General features: G+C 40.0%; 2 protein-coding genes across 6 annotated transcripts in view; both read right to left on the reverse strand.

Annotated features, from left to right (window-relative positions):
- Window positions 1–4931, reverse strand: part of LOC111875446 (ATP-binding cassette sub-family A member 2) — a 59400-nt gene extending 54469 nt beyond the window's left edge. For all 3 annotated transcript variants that reach the window (XM_023871701.2, XM_033755821.1, XM_033755820.1), the window contains exons 1-3: window positions 4694–4931; window positions 1282–1643; window positions 190–399 (exon numbers count right to left, since the gene is read on the reverse strand). In XM_023871701.2, the coding sequence (XP_023727469.1) occupies window positions 190–399; window positions 1282–1594 (523 nt within the window). In that variant the 5' untranslated portion in view covers window positions 1595–1643; window positions 4694–4931. The remainder of the gene's footprint in view (window positions 1–189; window positions 400–1281; window positions 1644–4693) is intronic.
- Window positions 4932–7474: 2543 nt separating this feature from the next.
- LOC111875441 (peroxisomal leader peptide-processing protease) overlaps window positions 7475–15189 on the reverse strand; it is a 192904-nt gene continuing 185189 nt past the window's right edge. For 2 of the 3 annotated variants that reach the window (XM_023871694.2, XM_023871693.2), the window contains 2 exons: window positions 10843–11139; window positions 7476–8154 (listed from right to left, as the gene is read on the reverse strand). In XM_023871694.2, coding sequence (XP_023727462.1) covers window positions 8069–8154; window positions 10843–11139 — 383 coding nt within the window. In that variant the 3' untranslated portion in view covers window positions 7476–8068. Of the gene's footprint in view, window positions 8155–10842; window positions 11140–15189 lie in introns of all 3 variants that reach the window. The other variant, XM_023871695.2, reaches the window with a different exon arrangement.

Here is a 15189-nt window from a genome sequence, read left to right on the forward strand (position 1 = left end):
GTGTTTTTTTTGACAAGTATGGATTATATATGCTAGTGATTTTGTTTGTGAATGTACATGCTTCCAATGTCTTGTTGGCTTGTTGACATGTTTTATATTCTGTGCCTGTGCACATTTGTGAATAATCTGAAACGCAAATGTATATGTATGTATGTATGTATGTATTACATATTTCAAAATTCATAGTACCTGAAAAACCAGGTCCATTTGATTGAAATTCATCAAATATCAGCGAAGTCTGTACTTTCGGATCTGATAACCGGATCTTATACTTTAAATGGCCTGGATCTCCATCTGTTGGCAAACCTTCAAAAATAACTGCATATATGTCCCGGTGCGTATCATTCAATGATTCATAGTAGTTAATTAACTCATCTTCACTCTCAAATCCAAGAGAACCTGAAACACAAATAATGGCACCAAGATCTACACATAACATAAATTTCACCTAAGGTTAACAATTTGTTACCCAATATTCATGGCCCATGTGTTATAGTTTCACTAGCACTATTCACCAACAAACTGAAAAAGGCAAAAGCTTATATTGACATGGGCAGATAAATATGAAAAATCGATTGTCTTCCTTTCTAATTCCATTCAGGGCCCTATTATCTCATATATGTGAAACACATGAAAGATGAAAAAGAAATAATGGGCATGAAAGAGCCAAACGATATTATGTTCTATACAGAATGAGTGTGAATAAAACAAATATCAGTAGAAAAACTTTAGCTAGAAAGGAAAGGCCATTCACTGGAATATCACTTAAATTAAGGCCATGCTAAATCATTAGTACCAATGCAGTGCTATGGAAATTCAATGGAATGAACATGTGTTCAATATTTGACACAAATATTCGTATTTGAAGAGTATATGGCTTGAATCTCAGTTTCCCCTTAAACTGGGACTTCATTGCCTTCTTTCACATCCTTATCTACACATCACTCTTGTCATCTCATTTGATGCTACATGTCTGCAGTTGAAACAGATCCATTAAATAATCTACGTAAAAATGAATCATGAATCCAGCAATCCTACTGATAATTTCAGGGATCATGAGGAGGAGGGGTTTACACTGGTGTGTACAGTCACTTTCATTCAATAATGTTGTCAGTCGACCTGGGTTTATCTATTAAGCTTATGTTTAGCAGCATGTACCAGGAATTTATGTCCATCACTGTCATGTTATAACAGGCAAAACAAAACACTATTCAATGACTGTAAACACATTTCATTAAAAGTTAAAAAGTGTGTATCATAACACAACCCAGACCTACTCACCTTGTTTCTTCAACCGAGACGAAACAACAGTCATCATTCTTTTAGTAAAATTATTGTGTGGTGCATACAGCAGTAATGATGTGTCTGATAAACTGGTCATGCTCTGTTCAATAATTGTGTCTTCAGTCCAAATGTCATAATATTGCATTGGATGTAATACATCATCAGATGGACCAATTTCTGATCGAACTACAGCAACAACAATGAAAAGCAAAACTGGAATCACTATTTCAATTGAAGTCAAAATCCAGTGCCTTCTGCGAATTATAAGGTTTTTCCACAGGACAAGCCAAAGTTTCTTCAGCAGCCCCATTTTCTTCTTACTGATGGTGAAGACTGAAACTGGTTATCTTGACTGGTGCCTTAAGACAGAGAAAAAAGGTGCAGCTGTATAAATACATCTTCATCAGTGTGTGATGGTTGAATTTTTAGAACCATGTGAAATTTGGTTTTATTAGGTTCACATCTGTCAATGAAACCCCCATTAGGCAACAGGTTAGGAAGACCACCAGCCTACTTGCCATCACATAACATACAATAGAATATTCTGTCCCTTTTATTATATATAACAAGTGAAAAAGCCCATGAAATTCAAGAGGAATAATTTCTTTGACTTCTTCATCCTTCATCCCCTTTCTTCCTTCCATTAACCTCTTTCATACTTCAATCTCATTCCTTTCTTTTTCATTAAAACATCAAATTAAGTTACACTTTTAACTCTGGTGGCACAGGTACACCTGTGTAACATACACAGTTTGATAACACACACACACATATATATTCATAAGTTCTCCTATGGTATTATATAAAGGTAAAGCTATCGCTGTAACAGGCTGTGGAGGCCCATAGGATTGTGGGATGTCAAGGACCCCACATTTTCTAGACAATAGGCTCACGGATGGCAATAACGTCATCAGCCTTATGCACTTGCCACTCTTTACCCCCAGGAACATTCCTGGTACTCATTTCTGTTAGAGCCTGAGTCGACCTCAGGGCCATAGTGCAGCTGGAAGAATTAGGTCAACTGAAAAATTCAATGACATCGGGAATTGAACCTGTTACTTTCCAGTTTGTAACAAAGTGCCCCCTTATATTATATAACATAAATAAATATATCATTTATTGTCTGATATCTATGGCTAGATGAAAAGAAAGAGAAAGAGAGAACATCAATGAAAATGTCAATGGTTTTTCCACTCATCAGCCTTGATATTTCGCTCACTACAAAAAGATGAGTGGGATTCTTGAACCCTGTATACACTTAATTATCATGGGAATGCATCCACAGATTGTGTCGATCTTGTATCAGTGTGCTTGCTCATGCAACTCTCTATATATGCATCCAAGGGGTCCAACTTCTATCTACAACCTATGACTGAAACACAGCATAGTAGTTAGACTGCAAACATTACTTGTAGGTCACATTAAGTTTTCTCAAGGACCAAATGTAGATTTATTTCAATACATTCAGGAACAGGAGCCATCATAAATGATAAGTATCATGTTAGGTTAGGTTCTTAACATTCATCTTGGTACAAATCATAACAGGTCTCTTCTACCTTATTTGTCCTTGTCCCTTTAAGCATCTCAGCTTTAAGTACATACATCGAGTTACCATCATGGTAGGCTATGTTTGAATTGGGGTTATTTTGTGTGGTTCTAGAAACTGGCACTATTATTCAGTAAAAGAACAACGTGCCATTTTGCAACACAACTGGAAGAAGGGTGCCAAATAAATACAGGGAAGAGAAACATGAAAGGATGCTGAACCTACTGCTTCAATTTTCCCCAAATTATACTCACAGTTACTAGATCTGGTCCTCTATATAATATGCTTGCAAGGCCTACATTTACTATGGAAGTGAAAGCTGGCCCCTCATAAGGACAGATGAAAACATGCTCTGAATCTCTGAAAGGATATTAAGAATTTATGACCCAATTAAAGAAAATGGTATATGGAGACCAAGGTATAACCATGAGCTTTATGAACTATATAATGTACCACATATAGTGAAAGTGATCAAAGTAGGATGGTTGGGACATCTTTTTGGAATGCAGGAGTAAAACCCTTTGAGGAAGTTTTAAGTTTACATAAACCAGAGGGTACTTGATAAGTAGGCAGACCTGTTATCAGGTGGCTGGATTCAGCTGAAGAAGACTGCAGACAATGAACATTACAAATTGGAGATGAAAGTTAAAACGACAGGGACCAATAGAAAGGAATCATAAAAGAAAACCAAGGATCATAATGGACTGTAGTGTCCTTAGAAGAGGTTACTAGATGTGGTGTAAATTGAAAAGTAAATCCATGATGACATATGGAGAAGTGAACCCTAGATGGAACTGAGTGATGAGCTTCACATTCCACTTACTTCACCCACAGCAGAAAGAACACCTGACAAATCCAGAAATGAAACTGGGTGGCCCCCAGTTGGTTTGGACATGGTGGACAAATGAAAAACCCTTGCTCAAGCCAGGGTTATCCAGTCTACATCTGTCACTAGGTGACTGCCAGATTAGTCTAATGTATCTGACACTAAGCCCATGAACCTATAACTGAAATTTCAGAGCCATTAAAAGTTACTACCTTTAACAGACTTTGATAAAAGCTCATGGGTCCAATCACACTCTTCCACACAACTGGCTTCTCCTATGTTAGCTCAAACTGCCTCTTCCCTCCACACCTGCCACTTCCTATAATCATTAGTTGGAATATAAACACATGGCTGAAGTATAAAACGAGGGGCACCATTTCCAGCCATGGTAACTGAGTATCAATTGAGGTATATAAAGGTTATATTGTGGTTATGTTGTTACAGTTCATATAAGCAAATATTCTAACTTCAGACTTTTCCACCTTTCATCTGTCCTTTCCAGCATCTCAATTTTCAGCACAGCACATCTGTAATCACGGTAGATGTCATGATGGATCTGAATCAATGATTTTCAGTGAACTTACTTACTCATGGAGCTGTGAGACCTTCTTGAGGAGCCGCCAATGACTATACTAATATTTATTCCCAGTAATCTTTTTAGGTGATGTTAAAAATGTACAAATATTTACAAATGGGGGTTGTTGCATTAAGTGAATGGTGTGATGAAATGGGAGACCTGCTACCATTTCTACAATACTTTACTTATGAATACAATTGGTAACATAGTAATATACTAAAGATGCAAAAGCGGTTACTGTTTTGCATCAGAAACTATGTTACAAATACGGCACTCACGAATTAGTCAGAGCATTTCTTAATTGTGCATAACCTAATTCTGAATTGCGATTATAGGCGTAAATGCTTTATACTGTGCCAAATCTAAATCACTAAAGAACTGATCATAAACTACAAGAACAAGAACGATAATTTTTATATAATTAATTCAAAACGTACGTTGAATTCACACTTTTACACACCTCTGTAACATCTGTTTACTCTGTCTTTCTATATATATCCAGTTTATATTAAAAGAAGAATAGATTTCGGCAGTCACGGCATTACTTCCTCGATATATGGAAGAAACTACACAACTTTTAAAAAAATGAAGCTCTACTTCACTATACGCATTAACATTTCCCAACCATTCAAATTTCTCCGAATTCCTAACAAGCACAGTAATTTCCGTACCCCCTTACTTTGTTAGCTACCTACACAGTTGTCATATAACTATCTTTAACATGTGTCAGCACACTTACTGCTGACTACTGACATCTTTCGTCAAACTACCAAATCAGATGACTGCGAAGGCTGCATAAGGCGAAAGATTAAATGATACACGAAGAAGCTGGTAGATGGTGATGTAGAAGGTCAAAGCCTGGAGTTTTCAAATAAACTTATTTTAGAACAAGTTATTAATTTATTATTGTAGCAGGTATACTGAACAGTCATTTCACATAGCATCATCATGCAGACGAAAGTCATCACATAGTGTATAAATACTCTGTTTTGCGCTCGGGATTGTGATTTCTTCATCTTTGCAACTTTCGTAAATTTCAGACACATTTCATATTACATTCTGTGCCACCAGAGAAACACGGTAACTGGGATAAAATAAAACGAATAAAATTCGACAATTCATTTCTTACAATAGGTAAAAGTTCGCGTCACACCTCTCACCTTGTGACGGCACACCGGTTGCGGAACACTGGACTAAGTAATAGTCCAACTTGTGAGAGGTGTCAAGAAGAAAATGAGACAGCCACTCATATCCTGTGCTAATGTGAGGCCTTAGCTTATTTAAGATTAGGGCACTTGGGTCAATATGTTATGGAACCAAGTGACTATTTCGACGTCCCTACGTACAAAATCCTGCACTTCATTTGAAGCGCAGGATTGTTGAGGGGATAATAAAAAGGGGAGGCACAATAGATCACTGTGGTCGCGGTACAAGGACCAAGAGGGCCCACCCCTTGTACATTCATTCATTAAACTTTGATCCTGGGTGCACTGTAGAGTTATCGAAATAAAAACGCAAGTTACAGCACAACGTAGAATTAATAATAAAATCGTTTACGACTGTAGACTTTCATGTGGATACTTACCTGAGGATGATCTGTTAGAGGTCTTAGTGAATAGGCAGGTGGTTTTAGTTGATATACTGAACACTTAAAACTCGTAACCACAAATAATTATAATGCTCTCTCTAATCTCCACACTTTACAAATCACTACAGCACACGCAAATTCTCAGTCTGTTAAAATCTTCACTACGCAACGGTGACAACGAATACACGAAAATTGTTGAGTTTCCACAGCGACAAATGGAATACCAAAAGACCGTTGCGTAGGAATAGCCGTGGCAACGAATTGTTGAAATAGCGATAATATTTTTTTTTTCTTGGCACTACAGCCCCAGTGGGCCTAGGCCTACCTCCATGAACTTCTCCGTTCACTTCGGAGCGATAATAATACTACTGTACATTTCCGAGGTAACGAGCGTAACGAGGTAACACGTAAAATCGAACCCTGGGAGAAGGTGCTCTCTACTCCGTCCGGAACCAGGTTATAAAAGTACAGATTTGAAAGACCCGGCCTCCCGCCAGAGAGGGCGCCCACAAAAAAACCTGACCGTAACTGTCACCAGTAATAAGGATCTGGTCGCAAGCTCCAGATGGGTGCTTCATTCCAAGACAGACTGGCCGACTGACCGTCGGTCGTAAAATGAGACTCAGACTCAGACTCAGACTCAGACTCTCAATGTTGAGGCGGGTTCGAATACCTCCACCATGACCCTGCGAGTCCTAGGAGGCGACGAAAAGGGAAGTCTCAAATTTGAGAGAGTAATATATGGTCTCGAGTACCAAGGGTCTGAGACCCGAGAAAGACTGCGCTGGCATGGACCAATAGCATATACAAAAGACAGACCCGTCCTCTCCTCTGAGAGGGCGCCCACAAAAAACAAGACGGTAACTGTCACCAGCAATAAATATCTGGTCGCAAGCCCCGGATGGGTGCTTTACGCCAAGACTAGCCGACTGACCGTCGGTCGTAAAATGAGACTCGGACTCAGACTCCCAATGTGACTTGGACTTGGACTCTCAAATCTGTGACTGTAAAATATGGTCATGAGACCCAAGGGACTCAGACCCGAGAAAGACTGCGCTGGCAAAGGCCAGCAGCATATACAAAAGACAGACCCGTCCTCGTCTGAGAGGGCGCCCACAAAAAACAAGACCGTAACTGTCAAACAGCATAAATATCTGGTCATGAGACCAAGATGGGGCTTGACACCAAGACTTGCTGACCGACTGACCGTCAGTCGCAATATGACTTTGACTTTGACACTGCTTTAGACAGATATTCTGTTATTGCGTGCGTATCCGTCGCCGCCTGTGCTGCTGCCTAGCAATGGCCGCTTCTACAAATTCCGGCTTTCAATTCGTCACGTCACAATATATTGTTTCAGGCTTGTGTAGATAGTTTTGAGAATAAAGCTTTGTAACGATAAGTCAGTCTCGGATATTAAAGTTGGTTAATACAAATTGTTGCCGGTCACGGTAGCCGAGCGGTCTAAGGCATGCACTGTCTTCGCTCGCTCGGAAGCCGGGATCGTGGGTTTGAATCCCACTCAGGGCATGGATGTTTGTGTGCATTTTTCTGTGTTTGTCTACGGGTAGAGGCCTTGCGACGAGCTGATCACCCGCCCAAGGAGTCCTACCGAATGTTTAAGATCTAGTAAACCGAAGTGAAACGGAGAGTTTCATGGAGGTAGGCCTAGGCCAAAATTGGGGATGTAGCGCCACAGAAAAAAAAAATACAAATTGTTACTGAACATATTTTCCTTTAAAAAAGAATGATTCAATTTCAATAATACATCACTACTACTAAATCTAGTTCAAGGGAAAATGTTAGAAGTACTTACATTACAGGATTCATATACAATGGAAATGCAAGAACTTGTAGATTGTTTAATTTCTGACCTCTCAATTTAAAGCGAAACATACATTTCGTGGAATTTATCATACAATTTTACTTTTAATAACGTAAAATTACGATCAAGTAACAAATATAACGATGTATGTCATTTATTTATCCTGGAACTGCAGAGACTTATTTCAAGGCTAACACAGTGGTGTAGTGGAGCCGATATGGCCAAACCGGTAGGTCTACACACAAATTTCAGACATGAAGACGGTGCCCTGGATCAGACATTACAAAGCAAGTGCACTGCTCCAGGTGGCTTCAATAGCTGTTTTCCTATTCTGGAAGGCAGACTAACAAAAATTCTGCAGTTTAGCATGCTAACTGGTGGTTAATATTTTAAAAGCACGCCCCTCTCATTGTCCACGTTTCTTACAGCTTGCTGATCGTACTCTGGAGTTTCCAAAGCCTCTGTACTTCTGGGTCCTTGCTTTCCATACCAGACAGAAACGTTACGTCTGAAATGTTAAAAATGGTATCAACAAAATGCATTAATACCACGTGATATACATTATTTCATTATTCATTTGCCTACACGTTGTCACAATAGTCGTCGTCGTCATTGTCATCGTCATCAGTGCTCGCCTGTTATAAGTGAGCACTAGCACTAGCTGTAGGTAAGCACTCAGATAAAGCAACTGAATTGAATTGTGCCTTTGAATTTCGTTCTCCACATAAAAAAATAATGTTACACGGTAAGGACCTATTTAATTCAATAGTTAACTAAATAAATAAATTCAACTAATTAAATAATTAAAACAGTTACTAACAAACCAACCCGGGATAGCGTAGTCGGTATAGCAACTGGCTACGGGCTGGACGACCGAAGGGTCGGACTTCGAGTCCCGGCAGGGTCAAGACTTTTCTCTTTTCCACGTCGTATTAACCGGCTCTGGAGTTCACCCAACCTCCCATCCAAAGGGTACCGGCGGTAAAGCGGCCGGGCCGTCAAACTGACCACTCAGCTCTAACTAGTGCCGAGGTAAAAAAATGTGGATCTATACATCCAGTCCCCCATACGCCTTCATGGTGCAGTGCTTAATTAGTTCAGCACAGGGACAACTTTACCTTTACTAACAACCCAATGTTTGAAAACTTATTTTACATAGATTTTTAAAACTGATGTACGACGGTCGTACTGAAAGTCACGAGCAACAATTTTTTGTAAAGTAACATGCTTTATTATTGACAAACCAAATACACCACCTCAATCTACAGACCTTTCTTTATTTTTCCACATAATCGCCACTTCTTTGTGCACATTTCTTGTAGCGTTCTGGGAGTTTGAAAATTCCCCTTCTGTAAAATTCCGTTCCAGCCTTCCGAAGACACTGACGCTCTGCTTTCTGAATTGCCTCCCTTGTCTCAAAACGTTGTCCACGCAGCTGATCCTTCACAAATCCGAAAAGATGGTAGTCGGAGGGTGCCAGATCAGGGCTATAGGAGGGGTGTGGAAGAACTTCCCACCCCATCTTTGCAATTGCTTCCAATGTGACCTTTGTGGTCTTCGGTCAACCGCGGGACCCAAGGAGCACAAACTTTCCTATAGTCCAAGCCTTCAATCCTCTCTCGTACTGCACTATGCCCTATTCCAAGTTTTCGGGCTTTGTGTCCACAGTCACGCGCCTGTCATCTTGAATGATCTCATCCACTCTTTCCTTATTGCGTTCAGTTGAGGCTGTTCGAGGACGACCGCATCGAGGCTCATCTTCGATGCTGGTGTTCCCATCTTTAAAATGTTTCGCCCATCTTCGAACACTGCTTGCACCCATGCACACACTTCCATAAGCACTCTGAATTCAGAAGACAGTGCGTCAGTGTCTTCGGATGGCTGGAACGGAATTTTACAGAAGGGGAATTTTCAAACTCCCAGAACGTTGGAAGAAATGTGTACAAAGTAGTGGCGATTATGTGGAAAAATAAAGAAAGGTCTGTAGAGTGAGGTGGTGTATTTGGTTTGTCAATTATAAAGCATGTTATTTTACAAAAAAAATTGCTGCTCATGACTTCCAGTACGACCCTCGTAATGCCGTTGTTTATTTCTACGTGCGAATCCACGTCCGGTAATGTACATAAAATGAACACAGTGTGGATCTTATGACTGTCAGTATGTCATCTCCGAAACAACTGAAAGGATCTGAAAAACATTTGATATTGGGACTCTACACTAAAAGCTGTAGGCCGAAACTAATTTCCGTTAGTACTGGCCAAATATAAAAACTGCTCCGAAGTTCATCTTTTTTTAACTGAGGTCTGCGTCTAAGGTGGCTCCCACGATGACCACGTGACATGTCATACAGAAAATGATGCCAATATAATGGCAGGAGCACACGTGCCTACGGCACGTGGAAACTACAAAATCAGATTCCATCAACACATCACGTGTTGTTTGGACAATATCCATCGTCGTATTTTTTAAAGTAACTTTTCAGAGACAGAACTGTCTCCGTCCTCAGGCAAAATCCTGCTCAGTAGGCCCAATCGACAGAGCTAGTCCCTGTCTTTCTCTGAACACCAGAACCAACAATAGGCGCGATATATAAATCAAACAGAATATAATCTATGTGCAGGAGTCAAAACAAAAATTTAAAAATACACATACATGATACCTTACACTTATGGCCGCGCATAATATAACGGCCAGAGTCCAAAAAAGGGTGGCTCCAAGCTGGAACACTGAGTCTAATTCTAAAAAGAACAACTATAAATACTACAAATATAAAATCAAATATAGGACGCCGTCTATCGACCTTTAAAAACGTAGATGAGACAAAGATATAATACAGACCAAAGGGTACAGATGATTAAAATTCAAGCAGATAAATTTCTTAAACACCAACGAGGACCTAACAGCAAATAAACCAATACCGGTAAGTATTATGCTATGTAACACAGATACTTATGTAGGAGATAAACATAAAAACGGAATATTCCCATATAATCTAAACTGGAGGCAGCTCTAATTTTTAACAGAAAAATATATTAATGAGGTAAGTAAGGTCTTAAAACTTCGCATTTGGCATGTGCTGAAGTACACGCCCCTACATTTTGTTTTACTAGAAACGCGGGGCAAGTCAGAAGTGGTTACCTAGGTATTTCCGGCCACCTCGGTTTTAAACAAATAGGCTACAGACATTGCCGCTTACCGCCTGAACGCAAGAAGTCATTCAGAGGTTGGGCCAATACACTCGCTGGTACAGCCATGTTGATGCGCGGAAATAGGGCCCCCGTGCTGGTATCCATAATGTTGCAGGAGATGAGGCCCACCAGGTCGCCGGTATACCTGAATAAGGCGCCCCCGCTTGCACCTGACTGGACGCAGCAAGTTGTCTGCAACATGGCCATAGGATTCGACGCGAGGGTCACAATGCCACGTGTCACCGTGGGGCGGACGTTATCATCTTCTGAGAAGAGCGAGAACCCCGCAGCGATCACAGGCTCCCCTGGATGTTTCATCAGAAGATAACGAAAATAAAGTCTTGATTACAATTGTGTTGACAACGCGTGCAACCATTACGCAGGGGTTACCAAGGCGCAAGAACATCAGCAATATTAGAGTTTTCGGTAAGGAAAGTGTTTTTGGAAATTTACACAAGAAACACCACACTCGCTTCATAGCATATTATAACCATCTATAAAATTCTCTTCAAAAGTATCTTTACATGTCTATTACTTTTACTACAGTTATCACTACTGCTGCTACTTACGTCGTCATTACCGTTATTAACCTACTTTCCTTATTTTCGAAAAAATAAAAGTAGCTTTATGCGATTTCCACGCTGTCTGTGAGTGTGTCCCCCCCTTATCAACTGTTGAATGGCTGAACCAATCGAAACTTGATATGTATATCACGGCACGTGAGCCCATCTGTATGGCGTACTTCAGAAATACCTCCCATAAGTCCGTGTCTATATGTATTACCGCAACGTTGCTAGGCAACGGCTCGGTAAAATAGTTACCGAGGCAATGAATACATACGAAATTATAGAAGAATTGTTGGACGTGTCGATTTTCTATGCGGTCCGTGTCGTATCAAGGAACATAAGCGATCTGTTCTTCCCAGGATTTCTTGTATACAGTATAGACATGTACCAAAATACACAGGTCTTGCACCAGCCTATCAATAATTAATTCACATAGGACTTACTGAACTCTTATTGGTATTCCGAAGGGAAATGTACTGAACAGAAAACGGAGTAGGGCCCACTCAATTTTTATTACATCTATTTGCTGGAATTTGCGTTTAAATTAAAACAGTAAGTACATGCACCTCTTAGGGACGCAGAAACTTGAATTTCCATCAAAATGAATGTTTTTATTTTCACTTTATTTTCATTAAAATTCTATCTCTATAATATACACGTATACAATACATAAAGAAATTAAAACAAATTATTATATTATTATTATTATTATTATTATTATTATTATTAGTATATTATCAATATGATCATCTTAATATCGCCACTGGTCTGACTGCATATGCTGGAAAACGCTTCAGGTCCGCAGGACATTGTTTTCCCGTCTTTATGACACGAACATTTAAAATGGAATTATAATATAGAGAGCTGCTGTCCACAGAGAAAAGAACATCAACTTCCCAAGTTCTGTACCACGAGAACTAGTGTGGTATTCTAGCAGGAATGCAATTTTCACACCATCCTAGTGCACTCAGGGTGACATGACGACCAAACTAAATACGTGCTATGGTCACTGAAACGTCAAAATCCTAGACATCATATACCGAGTAACATGGGCAATTTTCGGGTTTTACTCAGTTTTCTAAGGGTGACTGGCATACATCTTAAAGATCCTTGAAATTAAAGTTACACAAACCTTAAGATTTGTAACTTCTATCAACATTCAGCAATTCAATCGTATTATTACGTGTATTATTCGCTTCAGCTGCTAATGTGGATTGTAAGGATACAGAAGTATTTGGAACAAAAATTCTGTTTCTTAAACATGTTTTATAACCTGTATTTTTTATTATTAAGGGCCGCGATAGCGCAGTCGGTATAGCGACTGGCTACAGGTTGGACGACCAAGGGGTCGGAGTTCGAGTCCCGGCAGGGCCAAGGATTTTCTCTTCTCCATCTCGTTCAGACCGGCTCTAGGGCTCACCCAGCCTCCTATAAAATGGGTACCAGGCGGTAAAGCGGCCAGTGCGTGAAGCTGACCACTCACCTCCAGCTAGTGCCGAGGTCAAGAAAACGTGTGTCAACACATCCACTCCACCGTACGTCTTCGTGGCCTAGTGCTTAATTAGTTAAGTGCAGGGACAACTTATCTTTTTACCTTTTACTCTTAATTATTAATTACTAAAATATTCCTTTGCCCAGTATTAATGTATGTTTTGTATATATATCTTCTTATTGCATCATGGCTGTCGAGGTGGCACCAATTAAATCGTTATTGACTAAATGGTACATGTTGGCTGGTTTTTGTCTTTGAGTCTTTGTTTTGTTTGTGATTAGATTAACACTGGCGTTCAGGCTATTTGGCTCTTTAAAACCGAATTATTATTATTATTATTATTATTATTATTATTATTATGGCGAGGTCTAAAAGACGGAATACGGGAACCAGAGTAGACGTTCATTGCCAGGCAACGACTCGGTAAATAGGTTCCCGCCGCAACGAATACGTAGGCAACAATGAAGGGGCTGTTAGAAAACAGCGTTTTCTGTTGGGGCCGCCACCAGGCTATATAACGAGGATCCCAGGCCAGCTGAATAATAATTGATGGAGTCTCTTGAGACGGCATTCGCAGATAATTGAGCAATGACATCAATGAGTTAGTTGAGCTGCAAGAGCGCGGCAGTGCAAAGAAGACTTCATGTGTGCTACAGTTATAGTGAGACTGGTATAATTACTGTGTTGAAATCCGTTACCAGGATACGACTAGTGAAGACTGAGAACCATAGTGTCTGCAGCAGTGAATTGTAAACTTCGGAGATTAGCGGCAGGGCTGCATTACTTGTACTTACGAGTTGAGTGTATAAGTGCAATAAATCCAAACATCCCATCCAAACCCCATCTAACAGTCATACACACCTCCAATACGTGACGTTATTATTGTTATGTAGCTATTGTCTTTATGTTGTGTTTGTCCATAATCTGCACTGTGTTGTGTCTGTAGTTGGCCTTGTAGCTGTTGATGCGGCATATAAATAATAAAATATAATTTAATTATTATACAATCATCATCATCACTTTTATTACTGTTAATTACTGTACCAGATGAACAATATTCCCTGTGGGAATAATTGGTCAGAGCAGCCTGAAAGTTGTGAGAATTTTCACTTCTTGTATTTCGGTGAAAGTATGCTTTTAAATTACAGTGAAAGCAGGTATATTATTGTCAAATTTGTGTTCCAGTTATTTTAATAGCGCTTTATTAATTCTGAAACATCAATAGCTTGTCCATCAGTCAAACATTTCAGCCCTACGAGAGCTAAAATTTCCACATCTCGGTTCTGACTATAGGACTATTGCGACCTCCGTCCACTCTTCAGCTTGCGAGCTTGAGACTGTTTTATGCTTGCATTATGGAGGTTAACTACCTGTTCTCTCGGCATACTTACTAAATATAGCTGATGGCCGTTAATTGCTAACATTCACAGACACCTTGACAGATAAGTATATTTGTCCTCGTTCCTCCTGATTCAGCCGGTTTACAAAGAGAAGTTATCCTCTGCACACTGCTCCATGCGTCATCTTATTTGTACAAGACACAGAACTGCAAGGTGCTTAAAACACACGTTACGACATTCAGATGTTAAATAAAATACTATTTTCCACTGTAAATGTTTATTATTGAACATTAAATTAACTTTTACAGAAGAATGCCGTCTTCTTCGATGTGGCGCCGTGTAGATCTTATGTGAACTGACTTTTCGGAGGAAAGTATCGCCTCCATCTTCAGGGTAGAAAAATCCGCGGGCGAGGAACAAGCGTCAGCAGGTGGCTGCAGTCTGCAACGACCTGTTCACGCTGGTTCCTCCCTCGCGGATTACGCGATACGTTCCTCCGAAACGTCGGTTAACATAAGATCTACACGGCGCCACATCCCAGAAAACGGTATTCTTCATAGTCACCGCCGTGAAAACCTCGGATCTGACATATCTTTTACCGTATTACTTTCGCAAAGTGCATAAAATTAATCAATCCACAAGCTGCATCTTATAAACAACTGAATACATTTCAACGAAAGTGGGTATTGAGGACTCTATACTAAACAACCAAGATATGTTTTATTACAAACAACAAAACATGTTTAGAGTCATATGACTCGTCATAAGACACTACTAACGTGTACATTTCCACGTCGACAGGTCTGGGTCTATATCTGTACAGTACAAAACACTTGTGTTAATATATATATATATATATATATATATTGTGACATGTTGCGAAATCCGAGCCCACCCCCACACCAGCAGGGACGCGGCGGGTGAGTCAGCGCTCCCCTCCCACCCCTCAGCGGTAAC

Source organism: Cryptotermes secundus, unplaced genomic scaffold (genome assembly GCF_002891405.2).
Source record: "Cryptotermes secundus unplaced genomic scaffold, Csec_1.0 scaffold304, whole genome shotgun sequence".
Classification (NCBI taxonomy): Eukaryota; Metazoa; Arthropoda; class Insecta; order Blattodea; family Kalotermitidae; genus Cryptotermes; species Cryptotermes secundus.